The sequence below is a fragment of the Scophthalmus maximus genome, chromosome 2 (genome assembly GCF_022379125.1).
Source record: "Scophthalmus maximus strain ysfricsl-2021 chromosome 2, ASM2237912v1, whole genome shotgun sequence".
Taxonomy (NCBI): Eukaryota; Metazoa; Chordata; class Actinopteri; order Pleuronectiformes; family Scophthalmidae; genus Scophthalmus; species Scophthalmus maximus.
The window spans coordinates 14,210,032-14,228,321 of NC_061516.1; the positions used below are offsets into that span (position 1 = coordinate 14,210,032).

Genomic DNA, 18,290 nt, shown 5'->3' on the forward strand with positions numbered 1-18,290 from the left:
GCTGCTGCTAGCTGCTGCTGCTAGCTGCTGCTGTTAGCTGCTAGCTCCCCAGTCCCCTGCTGCTGCTGCTGCTGCTGATGCTAGCTGCTGCTGTTAGCTGCTAGCTCCTAGCTGCTAGCTCCCCAGTCCCCTGCTGCTGCTGCTAGCTGCTGCTGCTGCTGCTGCTGCTGATGATGATGATTCTTCAGCATTCACTCACTAGTTTTTGTTGTTGTTGTAGTATTATTCCGTAATCACCCGTAATGCAGGCAGATATTAGATAAACTATTTCACAATCCCTCCGGATAAAACGTCAAAACAAAGTGCGGTTACATCACCGGCGGTGCGCGTGCCGGGGGTCGCTCGACATTAGCTGGCGTTACTGCGCGTTGCGTGTCACGACCAAACTTTGTTTTTCTTTTCTTTCTTTAGGAACAACATGAACAAAAAAATAACAAAATTGCAATTCGCCTGAAGAGAGTATGTTTCAGGACAACACAATATTCCCATGGGGTTAAACTAACTTAAAGTACAGATATGTATGTGAATTGCAGTTATTGTAATATCAAGCTAGCTTGATTAGTATGCTACATTACTAGCTTAGTGTATGATTTCATCTCATCACGATATTATTAACCAGGGAGTGTATAAGCTAATGAATTCAAAAGAGTGTTTCAAAAGTTTGTCAAAAAGTTTGGCGTTGAAACTTTGCTCTGATAATTAGCGGTCAGCTTCACATTATATATTATTATATATTATATATATATAAGAAATAGCTAACTGTTCATATTACGGTTGTCAACAGTTTCACCGGATCCCAGTTAGTCCAAAGTGAAAAAAGGCATTCAAACAACAATACAGTAGCTACTGAGCATCAACAAACTCTATGGGTCGAGTGCTGTGTCGTATTGTTATCATAGGCCTGGAGTTGGCAAAATAAATATAACATTTTTGAATGAAGAAGAGGCATCAATCACAACAAACAAGCTGAACTACAGCAACAACAACAAAAACAAGAACACACTGATAAAAAATCATTTAAAACTCATTAAATTAATAAACATCACAAAGGGTAATGAGACTACAGCATTTGCAGGACCCTTGTGGTCCGAAGCCTATATCAAAGCATAGTCGTGTACAACTATGTTTTCTATTGGTAAGATATGTCATAAATTGGCCTGTGTACGTTCACGGTGCACCAACGTGCAGCCTCCCCTCCCTCAGCTGAGGCAGACATCAGTCATCTGCATCACATCTCATTACTTCTCCTGCTGTCGTTGACTTCAGCGTTGTCGCCCCCTAGCGGATGTACCGGACCCGATCCGCCTGGAATCTCCTCTTTCCTTTGCAGAGTGTGCAGAGTTTACCACGGTCAGAGTTTGTACTTCCCATAAAGAATTCAACCTTTTTCATAATTTTTTTGAAAAATGTATTAATTATTATTTTTTTATTTTTTTTAGAAAATACCTTTGCTGTGCAGTAATTGTATCCGTTAGGGTTCAGCGGTTCCGAGTGGGAGTGCGTTTAGACCAGGTTGCTGGGACAAGAAAGTCAGCCCTGGCAGTGAGGAGCTTCACATCCAGACGTAACCGAAACAGTGGCAACCACCAGACTGCTGCTGCTGTAGAAGGATATGATATGGGAGACACTTCATCATATGCCTCTGATTATTAAATACAAACAGGTAGGTGTATTTCTATGCACAGTGTGTGTTTCTGTCTGTGTTTTTAGGTGCTAAATACAGTACATGCAATTATCTTTACTAGGTGGTGGAAGAAATAAAAGTAAAACAGTCACAGTGCCAAATGTTTTATGAGCAAACTCTTGCATGCAAATACGATAAAATAAGATAATATGGGATAAGGCTTTATTTATCCCACATCGGGGAAATTCACTTGTTACAGATGCAGCCATGAGTTCTGTTCTTGTCGTGTCCTTTTATGAACGTAGACAGGGAAATGCTCACGTGTCTGTGATGCTATAGATAAAGAGTCAGCAAGCTCATTCAGATTCAGCTCATGGGAATACGATTTAATCACAATCCATACCTCTTAGTAAAACAGAGGGATTGGGAGCCAGTTCAGTGTAATGGATATTGTTACCACTAGGAAGAGCCCTAAGCCTTCCTATAATTTAGGACAGGGAAAGAGTTGATGTTGTGATACCTCATGCTTGTTGCTACACCGATCACGCAAGGGAAGTTACATTATTGACCTTTTTTTAAATTATCCACACGTTGACTGAAAACAGATATGATATTACTGCATCCTCAGCAGATATTTGTTCTGCTTGTGTCGTTTTTCCCCCTCAAAGTCCTGCTACATATACAAATGTGTTTTCACAGTTTGATGGTTTACAGGGTTTTTCTTTACACATTGATCAATTCATGGAGTAGACTTGGTGGTGTAATGGGTATCTGGGGGATGAGAGGCGGGAGGGGTGAGAGCGAGGTGAAAGGGACGGCAGATGGGTGCTGTAGGAGCTCAGCACAGGTGGATAATAGGTGGAAAATGGCGTCTACACCAAGGGCATAATGAACAGTATAGGGAAACTAGATTAGGTAACCGTCAAATATATTTTTCATTTTTTTGTTTACTTCACATGGAACTTCAAAACAGCTCTACCCTGAGTCATGAATAATGCAGCATCACAAGTCAGAGACGGGAAGGAAAGAAGAAAGAGTGAAATGGACTATTTGAAGATGTAAAGGTTAGCATGGTGAGATGTAGATGAGCGAGATACATGCAAAGTTTCATATCTAATTTATTCTGTCGCATAACCTGTCTGCCTGTGAGTGCGAGAAAGTGAGAGTGGGAGAAGAGAGAAAGAGAAGAGAAATTTTTCCACTCCACCCAGATAAGTCATCATTCTTCTGTGATTCATTGTTACGCTGAATCGGAAAACCTTAGTAATTTGAATAGAAAATGAGGAAAAGCCATTATTATACCTCTGTCTCAAACACTGTGCACCCAGACAGTCAGTTTATGACAGGGGAGGTTATGCCAGGATCTCTGGATGTCACATTTTTGAAATTAGTTTTTCAGTTTTTAATGCGATTACATGAAATTGAAGTCAGGCAGAGGGCTGTAGCTGCAAAAAAGAAATACATAGAGAGGAGCTACATGCTTAACTTACTTTTCTTGCTTTTGCAATACTATAAAGTTACATGAATAGTGTGCATATTTTACAGTGTTTTGAGTTTCGCAGGAGGGGGTGTAGTGACAGTTGAAATGGATAGAAAGTGCATGTCCTCCTTGGTCCTGCCTTACATATTTTAATGGCAGCTACGGTTTTGGCAAGTGTTAGATTCCAATTCATTAAACATAGCACTCTGGGTTCTCTGTATTTGAAACTAATCATGTCCACATACAGGGGACTGAATATAAAACGTTGCAAGGTAGAGTTCAGATAAGAATCGGGTTCAAGCAAATGCTCACGAAGGAAGATCCTAAACCTCAGGAAACGGCCAGGAAGGAAGTCTTTCTTACAGGAACTGCTAAACAAAGATAGGAACGCCAATTGAGGGGAAAAAAATCTCAGCTGAAAAATAACACGGCTTAGGTAATGAAGATGGACTTAACAATGAAACTGTAGTTTCTCTCTGATTGACTAAGGCTGGCTGGTGGGTTTTTGCCAGATGCTGTTGTGTGTAGTGTGTGCAGAGTAGAGAAACCAGATGTGTTTGGCGAGTTCCCTCACGTTTTCCAGATGCATGCAATTCTAGCATGGTATGTCTTGGATACCCTTCAAAAGTAAGTCAAAAATCCTGCAGCAATATATCTGTTATATTTGTGTGTGAGACACCTGTGTGTGGTTATGACCCAAGTACATTTCCATTTCACCTTTCTGATTAATCCAAAAGACTAGTAGGACTTAAAAAATACCCAAACCAAGGTTTTAGAGGGTCCACCTATCAGTAGAATAGTTCAAAATAATAATGATAATAATTTGGGGACATTTGTCCAAGGTGAGGGTTCAGATTAGAAAAACAAAGCTCCATATTACAAACAGTGGCGGGAAACCAGTGCATGAGCCTGGACGAGGAACTCACAAATGATGGATGCACGTTGCAGTGGTTCCAGGTATAGGCACAATTTTTCGGTATGAATAATCTTTAATATTTATTTAGTTATTATTCAGAAGCATTATTGCCAAAAACTCAGTGCATCCTGAAGTGTAATCTACAGGCCACATAACGTCTCATCCAGACTATTTCCTCTCTACATTGTTTGGTTTTGATGGGGGGGTGGGAACAACAATACCTCCCATTCTGCTATAGTCAACTGTTCTTTGCCGACTAAATGATCAACTATCACCTCATTGTATGAGTCTCTTTTGATTTTTGTGCTCTATACAAAGCGATCATTTGACGTGATGCTGGTGAATGGAGCTCATACAATTGACGGCGAATGCAAACCACGGAGGCTCAGAAATTAATTAACGTCTAACTTTCCGTGTACAGTAAAGGGGACAGGGCATCAAAAGTTAGTCCCTTCCTCCCTGTTTGTCTATGCTACATACATGCAAGTGTGTGAGTGATAGTGAGGCAGCAGCATAGAAATATTTCCCCTCCCTTGAAACACCATTGTGACAGCTAGAGATTAAGAGAAAGAGCAGGAGACTTTCTCCATCTGGGTAACATTATTCAGATTCCTCAGCGTTGGATATTTGGTGATGCTGGCAAGGGAAATAGAGTGAGGCGTGGAGTCAGAGTGGAGGGGAAAGGAGGTGAGAGGCAAGTTAAGGGAGGGAATCCAGAGGAGGGCGCTGTTCTCTCATAGAGACTATTTGGCCTTGTTTGCACTCCCCCAAAAAATGCCTAAAATGGGAGGGGGAAAAAAGAGACATCTGATACTCTGTGTGGACAGTTTTATGTTAGATTATTGCTATTGAGAATATGAATCTGTCTCATTATGAATATGCCATGAAAAAACATCCGACTAGTTTCAGACTAATATCAGATCAGACTTTCAGATATCTGCAAAGTGATGTTTTGGATGCGGGTGTGAGTCGTTTCATCAACAGCGGAAGACAGCCATCTAGAAGCAAACAGTCTTGGTGGTGAAACACTTCCATAGCTCACATCCCCTGTGAATCTGTCTCGGCTTGTGGGAGAAAAGGGAGGGAGCAAACTAAAAAAAGGGAGGGAAGGAAAGAAAGAATGTAGTTAGATCTCATCATGTGATGTCTGTTTTTTTCCTTTTTATATAGCTGTTGCGTGATTACAGGTTTGCAGTTTGGGGCTCTTAGCAAATTTTTCCAAACCCTCTCAGCACTGTTTTTCTGGCCCCTTTTCTTTCTTTTTTTTTTTTTTTTACATTATCCAGCAGCATACTTTCCCTTGCCTTTTTTTTTTCTTCGCCCAGTTTGTGTGACGTGTGAGTGGAGGTTCCTGCCCTTGTTTCATGCACTGTGGCTTAGAAGGAAGGAGAGAGACTTGTGGAGAGGGCAGAAAGTTATTTTGACCTGTCAAAGGGAAGATGAATTGAAGGTATAAACAAGAGGAGCTGTTGGTGTTTTGGCCTGTGCTTTGTCCTCACAGGGGAGCCAGACGAGGAGGAGGGAAGACGTGGAGAAAGAGGTTGAGAGAAAGTGACTGACGGGGGAAATTAAGTTACCTGAAGCTGTTGCCCATGGGCAAAGGTGGAAGAGAAGTGACAGTTAAGGAGTTTGTCTGACACAGGAGGAGGGGCACCAGCCCTGGGGGGACCACCAGTTCAGTCTTCTTCCAGCAACAACAGGACAGGATGAGGTACCAAGGCAGGGTAAGATCCTGACTGCTGTGATGCTCTTAACTATGTTTTCATGTTTGGTGACTGCATGTGTGTACATTATCCTATACAGTAAAGCACAAGTTCTGACCCACCAGTTCACTGCCCCTCTCATGGAGGGAAAGCAAAACAGAACAATGAGTCACTAGGAGTTTTATTTATTTTTTCTAAATTTGCCTGTGTACAGCATGAGTCATAGTGTATTTTGGTTTTTGTATAAACATCAACTCAAGCAGCCCAAAGAGCATAAACTTGGTATTTTTCCATCATAGCCATTACTGGCACATCGGCCGTAGGGAGCCAGCTGTGGTACCAGAGCAGCTCGCCCTGGTAGGGCACGCCATATAAGGAAGACAATCCGAATGGAGTCGGCCCAACAGAGCTTAGTCATGGGGCCCGGAGCCAAGTCCCACTGTTAGGTTAGTCTCCTCGGTGGTTGTCACTGCAGCTGCCCCTTCAAACCTGCGGATTCCACCGAAGCTCCCTGGTACACTGAGTCAAATCCCACATTGAGCACTCAAGCGCGGAGTGAGTCACTTTGTTCAGACTCTTGCCGCTGTAACAAGCAAGCCTCGGTAACTGCAACGATTACATTGTTTTGTGATTAAATCACTAACCCGAGACCTGTAGCCCCCTTTTGGTATCTCCGCCAAGGTGTCTTCAAGAACTATTTTCAAATCCTCTAAGATTTCCACTGAGATTATGCGACATGTTGTGGTAATAAAATTCCTGGGATAAAAGAAGAAGAAAAAGCAACACATGACCACTGAGAGATAGATGCCCGAGTCATGAGAGGAAACAGAGTTTTGTTGTTTGGAAAGTCCAACTATGTACCAGTGCACAATTAGTAGAAAAAACAAGTTATCATAAATACCATTGGGTGCTTCAGACAGTTACACAGTTGACACTGTCAGCTCAGCAGCTACTGTAGTACAGCTGAATACCATCAGAGATTAACACAGAAAGGTTTGAGACCTGAGAACGACGGAACCAAAGATAGTCAGGGTCATTGTCATCTACCATGAACACATGCAGGCGTTTTCCAAGTTTCATAATAATGTGTAAACCCATCTGAAGCTACAGTATATGACATGACATGTGATAAGCAACACACAAACTATAGAAAGTGTAAATATTCTTGTGCAATTCATGCAGATAACCTGAGTGAGGGGAAAAAAATCAGTAGAGCTCAATTTATTAAGCACATCAAAGAATCATGGGAAATGTTGTATTTGGCTACAGCTGCACCTTCACTACATCCTCTCCCCTCAGGCTACATATGGATACTTTTGTGTTTGTATTACTAATTACATTTTTTTCTCATGGTTATGAATGGAAAGGGTTGGGCAGGTATGCTGAATTCTGCATTTTCAGCAGCTGACACACAGCACAGAAACAATTGGTGGTATCCACTGAACGCCTGCCCCAAACCTGACCCGAGCATTCCTTTGTTGTATCCTTTGGAAAATCTGACTGTGGACCGTAATGGCTATCTGTAGGAAGCCCACCTGCAGGAGCGGAGTGGGAGAACAATACTCCAAGGTGAAGCCAGGAGGAGGGGGCTACAGTGGAAGTGTCCATTGACTTTTCCTTTGCTCTCCCTCCTTGGCCGTCTTCCACTGTTGTCCTCTTGTTTATTGAAGGATTAATGACCTTTTACTGGCATTAAGCCGCCAAATGAGACCCCTGAGATGCTCTTGCATTCGAGAACAACAGAAGTCCTGTGGAAGCCGAGCCCCTTTGTTCCACTTTTTGTTTATTTCTTTTATTATTTTATTCATGAAAAAAAACAGTGGGGCTTTTCTCAGTTTTGATACTGAAGACAGTACAGCTGGTTTGGTTGGGGTGTAAAACATTGATTACACATTCCTGTGTGTGACTGGATACATATCATCAGTGAGTATTGACTACTGACATCTTTTTTTTTATCTCTTTGTATGTGGATGGGCATGACTGTGCATGTGGCCGCGTGTGTAGTATACTTTTGCGAATATCTGTGAATTTCACATGATGTTTGCTATCACACTAGGGTTGACATGTACACACCTCTTCCTCGCAACAATGGTTAAACCCCGGCTGGTGATATTGAGCTGTGTGTACTGTGCATACATCATAATACACTATCTCACTGATCACATAATAGACAAGTCTATTGTGTCTGTTTATCGTTGGGATGCCTTAAATGTCTCCATTGTTTAATCTTGGCGAGGCTCAGCGGAACAACTTTTACTCGTATGTAATGTTTTCTGGGAGTCTCCACTCATTCGCTCTGATATTCTGACTATCTTTTTGAAAAAACATATCGTCTCACTTCATGAATACTTTCTTTCTTGAAATGTTTTATGCAGCAATTATTGTAATACTGAGCACCAGATATTAATTCTTTCTAAACTGGGTGTACATAGTTTGCATCGGATACATTGGAATGGTCCTTTTGTGCCCCCTGCTTGTCAGCAGTGTAACTACGTCAACTAGAGAGATGTCAGATTTACCAAGAACAAAAATCATTTCCCTTTTTATTTAGAAGATGTGACGCATCACATGGATCCACCATAACTTCTTTCAGTAAACTTGTTTCCTATTCACCAAATACAAACTGTTAAACAGGGCAGGCTTTCTACAGCACTGAACCAGAATAACCGCCTCTCATCAGCAGCTGCTCCATTTGTGTGACTCTCTGTAATGTCTCTCCCTCTGTCTTCCTGAAGGAGGTTGATGTTGAAGGAAGAGTGCGCCTGGTGATGGAGAGTGCCTTGACTGCGCGCGACAGGGTCGGGGTGCAGGACTTTGTCTTGCTGGAGAACCACAACAGTGAGGCAGCCTTCATAGAGAACCTGCGGCGACGCTTCAAAGAAAACCTCATCTATGTAAGGAAGCTGGTCGTTCATTCCTAAACATTTTTAACCGGTGTGCTGGGACATATTTGAATATATTGGCTGTTCTTCTAACATCTTGGTGCAGACATACATTGGCTCCGTGCTGGTGTCAGTGAACCCTTACAAGGAGCTGGAGATCTACTCCAAGCCGCAGATGGAACGCTACAGAGGGGTCAGCTTCTACGAAATATCCCCTCACATGTGAGTCAACTAATTTTTCCTCAGACATTTTTAACCAAAGTCCTCTGCCGTCAGCTGCCATGACAATCATCATAAAACTGATTCACTGTGATCAGTCAGAATCAGAATCAGAAATACTTCATTCACGGGGGAAATTGAGTCTAACAAGATTTATCAAGACGTCATTGGCATTCAATGATATACTATGATTTATGACTGCTAACAGGCTTTGTACAGCTCAGTTAATATGTATCAGTGAATATCTGAATACAATTAACATCAAACTCCCACCGAAATAATTACAATTCTTAATGACTATTCATTTTGCCTCATACCATTAATATTCAATCACAGAAATGTTAAAGCTGCTTTATTTTTAAGTATCTATATAAATCTATGGATTCATGGGATTTGTTAGACAATTACTTTGATAAAATGTGAATATTAGTACAACTAAAAAGTAGGGAAATGTAATTTTATAATGTTCACCCCAACATGAAATGAACAGCGGAACAGCTTTCTTAGTCATTCTGCATTGCACTCCATCACGATGATCTAACTGTACGTTGAACTGTTTTCCCTCAGCTATGCCGTGTCAGACAACACGTATCGAGCGATGCGGACCGAGAGGAAAGACCAGTGTATTCTCATATCGGGTGAGAGTGGAGCAGGTAAAACGGAGACCTCCAAGAAGATCCTCCTGTACTACGCTGTCACCTGTCCCACTAATGATCGCATGGCCGCCCTTGGTGACCGCCTACTACAGTCCAACCCCGTCCTGGAGGTGTTTAAGCTTTGGCATTTTGGAACTGAAAACAGCCAGTATCACTCTCAAAAGCACAGTGAATTTAGACTTATTTATCTTCCCCAATATACTGTAGGAATGCTATTATCTAATTCCGTCACTCCCTTGCTTTGTGTAGGCATTTGGCAACGCCAAAACACTGAGGAATGACAACTCCAGTCGCTTTGGGAAATACATGGATGTCCAGTTCGACTTCAGGGTAAACACTCCCTTCTTAGCTTTCCTGTTCTCTATAGAAATACGTAATCATCACAAAAAATAATCACGTTAATGTAGTTATAATGTAGTTATATCAAAGACAGTGACTCTAACAACAGAATACCTGTTTCACAGTTGTTATCATCTACCTAATCTTTTTCTGTAATCTCTCCAAGGGGGCACCAGTGGGTGGTCACATCCTGAACTACCTGCTGGAGAAATCTCGTGTAGTACACCAGAACCACGGTGAGAGGAACTTCCACATCTTTTACCAGCTTCTGGATGGAGGGGATGAGGACCTGCTCAACACACTGGACCTGGAAAGAAATCCCCAGAACTACCACTATCTGGTCAAGGTGTGTGTGTGTGTGTGTGTGTGTGTGTGTGTGTGTGTGTGTGTGTGTGTGTGTGTGTGTGTGTGTGTGTGTGTGTGTGTGTGTGTGTGTGTGTGTGTTTGTGTGTGTGTGTGTCTGTGTGTGTGTGTTTGTGTGTAAGCTCCATGCAATTATAGCATCAGTTGTGGTGTAACATTTTACTTGTCTTTCCAGGGTAACTGTCCCAGAGTCAGCTCCATTAGTGACAAGAATAATTGGAAAGTTGTGATGAAGGGCCTGTCTGTTATTGGCTTCACTGAGGAAGAAGTGCAGGTCAGTAGTTATCATGATCAATGTCCTCATATAGGGAACAACTCCGCTCTTTTGTTTTTCACTCATATTCTCTGGTTTACCACATTCACCAAATTAAAGTGGGACAGTTTCAACTCTAGATTCAGAGTAAAAATAAATCCAAGATAAGCTATGTTCTAACAATTTTCAGTTTACCATTCATCCATCCATCGTCTACCGCTTTATCCATTTAAGGGTCACGGGGGGGCTGGAGCCAATCCCAGCTAACATTGGGCGAGAGGCGGGGTACACCTTGGACAGGTCGCCAGCCTATCGCAGGGCCAATTTTCAGTTTACTTGGAATTTTATTTTCAGTCATGAATATGTCCACTGCCTCTTATGTTACATTCTTTACACTGGCCAAACATCACATCTCTTATCAGCATAAAAACATTCAGGACAACTCCCAAAAATTGAAAAGACAAGTTTAAACTACGTAATTTTGTGCAATTTTAATTGTAAAAGAAAATCTGTATTCTGTATCAGTATTTCATAAAAAAATATGCATGCATCCTCAGGGCTTAGCATTTCTAATTCAGTTTTTTTTTTTTTATGTTGACCATTCAAATATGAGTTGTTTTGCAAAATTATACTTTTTCCCTCTGATGGTGTGTTAATGATCATATTCTCCGTGACTCTTGTGATTGCTCCCCAAAAATTCATTTGGTCAGAAAACAAATTCATCGGTGAGATTGATGTAAACTGTTTGTGTCTGACCTCAGAAATTGCTGAACATCATCGCCGGTGTTCTCCATCTTGGAAACACACAGCTTGGGGAAGGGGAGGAAGGAGAAACTTATATCACCACTGAGACCACGATAACAAATCTTGGGAAGGTCAGAACGATTCCGCCGTTCAAATAAGCACAAACAGTCGCAAAAAGGCATTGCTCATGACAGATGTGTTCTTGTTCTCCAGCTGCTGGGTGTTGATGACTCTGCCCTGAGGGAGGCACTCACTCACAAGAAACTCACTGCCAAAGGGGAGGAGGTGACAGTCTTTCTGTCCTTGTTCCACATGTTTGCGGCTGCCTGCTGTGTATTGTGGGTTTTTTTTCAATTCTGTGTTTTGCGTTCATCACAGATGGTCAGCCCGCTCAATTTTGAGCAGGCAATGTCTGCGCGTGATGCCCTGGCCAAGGCTGTGTATGGTCGGACGTTCACTTGGCTGGTGGAGAAGATCAACCAGTCGCTGGCTCTGAAGGTGCAGTAGCAGCTCTGATAACACCTCAAAAGACAGTAGTGGACAGGCCATCGTCATGTTGTTACCGCTGTAGGTGTGTTTTGCCATCAATTACGTGATGTGTATTCTATATGTTATGCAGGATGAAATCTACCACAGCAGTAAGGCCTCCTCAGTTATAGGACTTCTTGATATATATGGCTTTGAAGTCCTTCAGCACAACAGGTATCATCACACGTTATGAATCAGACTCAAACATCAGTCGCAGTCACAAATGCACATAGCGTCTGCACGTTATGCATGTACGCGTTTCACCTCGTTGCTCTTTATATTTCTTCCTCCAGCTTTGAGCAGTTCTGCATCAACTACTGCAACGAGAAGCTCCAGCAGCTCTTCATTGAGCTCACCCTCAGATCTGAGCAGGAGGAGTATGAGACAGAAGGAATTGCAGTAAGTCCATTGGGGGGGGGGGGGGGGGGGGGGGGGGGGGGGGGGGGGGGGGGGTGGCCATAACAAATACGTTTGACATGCTTATTGACTTAGACATTTTCATGTTAATACAAGCCGCTCTTCCCTGTTTCAGTGGGAGACGGTGCAGTACTTTGACAACAAGATCATCTGTGACCTGATAGAAGAGAAGCACAAAGGCATCATCTCCATCCTGGTACATATCAGACAACTTCTAGTTTTTTTCTGTATATGGTGCTGCCTGTGCTTCCATCTTTGAAGTTTTCTGTAAGTTGACGAGTGTGACTGTCTTTCAGGATGAGGAGTGTCTGAGACCTGGAGAGACTTGCGATGTCTCCTTTTTAGAGAAGCTGGAGGACACACTGGGCGGCCATCCCCATTTTGTCACGTAAGCATCATCTTATTATCTATTGTTATTTGACATAGACCTACAGTACAAATACTCTCCTTACTATGGATTCACATGCTGTTTACCTATTTCAGTCACAAATTGGCAAATGGAAAGACTCGCAGGGTAATGAGTAGGGAGGAATTCAGACTGCTGCATTATGCTGGAGAGGTCAACTATAATGTCAATGGTAAGCTGTAACTCAACCGACTGAGTTGTGTGTCATTGCAAGGGGCGACACTTATTACAGAGCATGGCCCACGAGCCACTGATCCCTGAATGACCAACTGCAGTGTTATTTATATCTAATTCAGGTTTTCTTGAAAAGAACAACGATTTGCTGAGCAGGAACCTGAAAGAGGTGAGCATTAGGGAAAAGGGTCAAGGTTTAGCCTCATCGCAGCCTTTATCAATCTGTGTGTGTGTGTCCTGTGACGGGTGATGTGTTGATATGTGGTTTCACGGTCTGGTCTCTGTTCAGGTCATGTGCCAGTCAGACAACCAGATACTGAGTCACTGCTTCCGCAGAGAGGAGGTGATGGACCAGAAACGCCCAGAGATGGTGAGATTCATTCTCACTTCTCTATTTCTGTCTCTCTGTGCTTCAGAATTGTTTACTTTTATTATTTATTCTCATTTCTTCAGTTTTTCTGTTTGTTATTTTTTCTACATATATTTTTGATGACACCAAAACTTTTGTTCACGGAATATTTTAAATCCCTCTCTCCCTCCCTCCCTCTCTCTCTCTCTCTCTCTCTCTCTCTCTCTCACTCTCTTTCTTCCTGTTTTAGTTGCTTTAGTAACTTTCAGTTGTAATTTTAAATCAAAAGTATTTCCATGATTTATTGATTGTGGAAATAAAGAAAGTTTCTTTGTTTTTCCTCCATCTGTCCTGTAGGCTGCCACGCAGTTTAAAAACAGCCTGCTGAAACTCATGGAGATCCTCATGTCTAAAGAGCCCTCCTACGTGCGCTGTATCAAACCTAACGATGCCAAGCAGTCGGGTACACTTTTATACATTGAGTTGTGTTGTACTACATATTACAGTACTGTTATTATCAGATAAAAGCAGTTTTTACTGTCCAGGTCTCAAAAAGAACACGTTCGAACAAATTAAGGCAGATTATAAATAACGATCGAGGAATAAAAGGGGTAAAAAAAAAAATTAAATGCATGTACTGCAATGGCCCACATGATAAATAATTTCCTCATTTTAAAAGAAGTGTCATAGAAGTGTAATGGATTCATTTAGATTCACTCTTCCTTTGGGGTCACTGCTGCTGTTAATAAAGCTCAACAATCCTGTAGATGTTTTACAATAAAAGGTTCCCAGGGGACAATAAATTATGTCCCCCTGAAGCATTTTTATGTGAAATAAATTAAGCAAGCTTAGGGGAATTAAGCCAAAAATACAACCAGAAAACAACAAGGTTTATCACTTAAATAAAAAAAGGTACATGGAGGACTCATTAACTTCTTGAGAACATTCTGTATATAATCTAATGTAATAATATATAGTATAATATAGTGTAATCTGTGTGTAAATATACCATTGGTAGCAGTGAACAAGATCTCTCCCTGCAGGAAGGTTCGATGAAGTGCTGGTCCGACACCAGGTGAAGTACCTGGGCCTGATGGAAAACCTGAGGGTCAGGAGAGCTGGCTTTGCCTATCGCCGTCGTTTTGAAGCCTTCCTGCAGAGGTGGCTGACACTCTGTGACTGTTCATCACTTTACCCTGAGTTCGTCCTTCCGATCATTATGATGACCTGCAAAATTCCCTCAGGTATAAGCCCCTGTGTCCAGAGACGTGGCCCAACTGGCATGGGAGACTAGTTGATGGTGTGTCCACGCTGGTCAACCACCTGGGCTACAAACCCGAGGAGTACAAACTGGGCAGGTGACGTGTTGTTTTAGAGCGAGGAAGAGGTGGCAACATTTCACTTCCCAGTTAGAGATGAAATGTGTTGCATGAATACATTCCATGCATGGGTGCAGTATCACCTTTGTGGTGATTAGACTTTTTTCCGTCTACTTTCTGCAGATCAAAAATCTTCATCCGTTTCCCCAAAACTCTCTTCACTACTGAGGATGCACTAGAAGCAAAAAAGCCAGAGATCGGTAAGTACCAGTGGTTCAAGTTTGGAAACATATCACAACTGAGCTTAAATGGAAAATAATGACTCAGTCATTTTGAATTAAAAAAATTGTAATGCATGTAGGGTGTCAGAGAGAAGATAATAAAACCCTTTTGAGGTTATAGTTTGTGGTATTGTTCTATTGGATTGCAACTCATCGTGAGATATTCATACTATTGTGTCCACAGCGAACTGTCTCCTCAGTGCAGACATCACCCTCTATCACAATGAATATATTTTAAACACAATTATTTTGTAATAAATAAAAAGTACCCAACATGACCTGGTAAATCACAACATATTTAACAACATCCTTCACTGAACTATGAATTGGTCGCTTTGCCAGAAGCGTCCACAGCAGGACCTCTGGAATGGCGTAATTGAAAAGCATGAATCCACCTTAGTCTCTCCTCTTTGTTTTGCTGCAGCTCTGACTCTGCAGACGTCATGGAGAGGCTACAGGGAGAGGGCCAAGTACCAACGCATCAGGCGCGCAGGTCAGAGCACCTCCCACTGTCAACTGCTCACAGATCTCTGTCAGGGTTGTTGTGTTTGGATATCTGGTGCTCGTATAATTTTGATGCTTTTGGTTTTTAGTCTTCCAAACAAACGGTTTTACCCGGTTGATATTTTTCTTTCCTTTTTCATAAATATTGATTTTGGATTTTCTTTCATTGTTATTTTGTAATATCTGCTTTGTTAAAAGTTTGTACGTGCACATAAAAAGGCTTTTGGGAGTTTCATTCACTGGACCAGATGGTCCACATTCCAGCTTATGTGTTTATCTGAGTGTACATGCTTGTGTGTTTTGTTTGAAATTCCATATATATTTTTAATTTATTTCACTTTTCCAACATTGCTGTTTTCGGCCTAAGCTTTCTTTTTCAGTAAACTGTGCTATACTAACCATGGGATGTTTTCTTTGGCTGAGTATAACCGTTATCTTGGTGTTGATATATGCATGTGTGTGTACATGTAGTGATAGTGATCCAGTCTGGGTGGCGAGGGATGAAAGCACGCAGGAGGGCTAAGAGGCGTCGACAGGCTGCTGACTTAATCCGCAGGTGCTTTGTTGCCGTTTGTTTCCATATCTATATTTTGAGACTGCGTTTTGCATCTATAGTTATTTCCCTTTTGGGCATCCTGTCTTTTCTATTAATCAGGTTCATAAAAGGCTTCATCTACCGTCATGAGGAATACTGCCCTGAGAATGAGTATTTCCTGGATCATGTACGCTACTCCTTCCTGAAGAACCTACGTCAAAACCTGCCCAAGAGTGTTTTGGACAAAAGCTGGCCGACACCTCCTCCCTCCCTCGTTGAGGTACAAAACTGCCCTTACCCACAAGACAGATAGACAGATAAAAGTAATAACACATACATGTAAGAATCTGTAGAGTTATCAATCCAAATTCTGCTTTGTAAAATCCACGGTGCCCAACAGGCCTCCGAGCACCTGCGGATGCTCAACATGAGAAACATGGTCATGGTGTTTTGCAGGAGGGTCCAGCCTGAATGGAAAAAGCAGGTACGTTGACTACAAAATGCACAAAGCTTTAAAAAAAAAAAAGATGATTACCCTTCTCATATTTACTTTTTGCGTCGTGGTTTTCTCCCTCCTGTAGATGGTGCAGAAAGTTGTGGCCAGTGAGATCTTCAAAGATCAGAAAGACAGCTACCCTCAGAGTGTTGGCAGGCTGTTTTTGGACTCCCGACTTGGTGCGTGTTCGTACAGTACATGCATTCATCACCTCTGTACATACTAAACACCGTACAGAAGATGTACCAAAAACATGTAACAGTAACAGCTCTCCCGTTGCTTTATATAGAACGTGAGCATATCAACCTTAAAGTCACCCAGACCCTCGGAAATGACAAAGTGCAGGTGGGACTGGACATTTTTTAAATGATGATGATGATGATAATACCTGCCGCCCGGCAGTAATGTGTATCTTTGTGCTCCGCAGTATGGGGCGTCAGTCGTTAAGTATGACAGGAGGGGTTTCAAGCCTCGACCTCGCCAGCTGCTCCTCACTAATGCCTTTGCTGTGCTGGTGGACAGGACCAAGATCAAGCAGAGGATTGACTACACAGCTCTGAGAGGTGGGGAGGGGGTGCAAAATATGTGAAATCTGTTATTTGTTGCTGAGTAATGTCCTCGGATTTATGATCTCCATGAACTTGTACTTGTATTGCATGTTTTTTTTTTCTGCTCCTAGAGAGAAGTTATTGCTGTCGTTTCGTTAGTTTTCAAGTAAAAATTTTTCTTTGACTTCCTACATACCTACATCACCTGGCCTTCTCTGTGCAGTGTTGCAGAAATATCCATGTCAACCAAGTTCTCGTAGTCCTGTAGTAGAAAAAAAAAATTCTCAAAGAAATGTATCTTCAACTGAGGGGTTGACCATTTTCAATGAAATCTAATCAGGAGATTGGGACAGATATTGTTCCAGTTTTAGTGGCTGGACCTTATTGATGAATTCATCATGATTAATGTGTTCCATAGCTCAGTCAGTCCAAACCAGCTTTTCTCTTTAAACAGGCATCTCTTTGAGCTCTCACAGCGACGGGATGTTTGTTCTGCATATGCCCATTGGGGACAGCAAGCAGAAGGTACAGTAGGACACAGCAGTCACTTAGCAGTTACATACACAACCATACAGCAACTCTGAATCCAGCTCTGTCTGCCTCAGGGCGATGTTGTGCTGCAGTGCAACAATGTGATTGAAATGGTGACAAAACTCGCCATGATGGCCGACAAGTACGAGTATGTCAACATCAGCCCGGGCAGGTGAGTCCTTGTGTAACTGCTCCTCACTGCCAGCACAAATCTTGCGGAGTTGCAAGTCCGTTCAGTTCTTATATCCTTACCCTGTCTTTATTTGTTTTCTTGCGTGCGGTGTGCAGCATTAGGTTTGCTGTGGCTCGGGCCAAGGAGGGAATCATTGATTTTGTCAGGGGCTCAGAGATGAAGGTGGCCAAAGGCAAGCGAGGACATCTGCTAGTGGTGAGTCAGTGGCTGTTCTAATGTCATGTGGGAAGCTTGGAGGGGTTTTGACATCAAAAACACTTTGGCCAGCTGACTATGTTCAACCTGATTTCACTCTGCAGACTGTCCCTCGCACCAGCACGACATGAAGAAACAGAAAACAGCTGCCAGGCAAACACTAAATGGAGGATTGCTTCTCAGAAGTTGACGTTGTTATTTGTTGTTTGCAGCCAACAGGATGATACTGCAAGCATACACACCATACTCAACATAAGGAAGCTACCTTATTGACTAGTATACATCATTATTATTACCAGAATGTCTTCAATGTTGTATGATCTTTTTTATTATTATTAGAAAATCGTAACATGAAGTCATAACAGTTCCAAATGCTTTGTCTCTTTATTGTCAGTCATACACAAATATATTTATCTATTAATACAAAAAAGTATTGTGTAAAACACTGTGTGTCTGTCCTGTAAGAGAAATGAAAACAACCACTTTGAAATAAATACAATTCAATAAATATTTCAATAAATAGTAAATATATCTTTGGAAAGTCCAGTAGATGGAGAGCCTTGGGGAAAACTGTGTTCTGGGAAGTGTTCTCTCAGTATTGTGAGCTTATTACTAACTTACAGTTAGAGGTGAGA

General features: G+C 42.0%; 1 protein-coding gene across 3 annotated transcripts; it reads left to right on the forward strand.

Moving 5' to 3' along the window:
- The first annotated feature begins 236 nt into the window (after positions 1-236).
- myo1ca (myosin Ic, paralog a) lies at positions 237-18,163 on the forward strand. Of its 3 annotated transcripts, XM_035624708.2 has the most exons (35): positions 237-1,350; positions 1,440-1,663; positions 2,598-2,688; positions 5,522-5,744; positions 8,459-8,617; positions 8,712-8,827; positions 9,392-9,590; positions 9,730-9,810; positions 9,986-10,165; positions 10,358-10,456; positions 11,197-11,310; positions 11,393-11,464; positions 11,558-11,677; positions 11,799-11,881; positions 12,001-12,106; positions 12,240-12,320; positions 12,421-12,512; positions 12,608-12,702; positions 12,827-12,873; positions 12,994-13,074; positions 13,411-13,516; positions 14,097-14,214; positions 14,298-14,411; positions 14,556-14,632; positions 15,078-15,146; positions 15,629-15,713; positions 15,813-15,972; positions 16,093-16,176; positions 16,274-16,367; positions 16,478-16,533; positions 16,616-16,751; positions 17,191-17,261; positions 17,342-17,439; positions 17,556-17,655; positions 17,760-18,163. In XM_035624708.2, the coding sequence occupies exons 4-35, from the start codon at positions 5,727-5,729 to the stop codon at positions 17,784-17,786; spliced, it is 3,138 nt and encodes a 1,045-aa protein (XP_035480601.1). In that variant the 5' UTR covers positions 237-1,350; positions 1,440-1,663; positions 2,598-2,688; positions 5,522-5,726; the 3' UTR covers positions 17,787-18,163. The 3 variants fall into 3 exon arrangements, with proteins under 3 accessions (XP_035480601.1, XP_035480603.1, XP_035480604.1); XM_035624710.2 differs by lacking the exon at positions 2,598-2,688; XM_035624711.2 differs by lacking the exons at positions 237-1,350; positions 1,440-1,663; positions 2,598-2,688 and adding an exon at positions 3,581-3,731.
- The last annotated feature ends 127 nt before the right edge of the window (positions 18,164-18,290 follow it).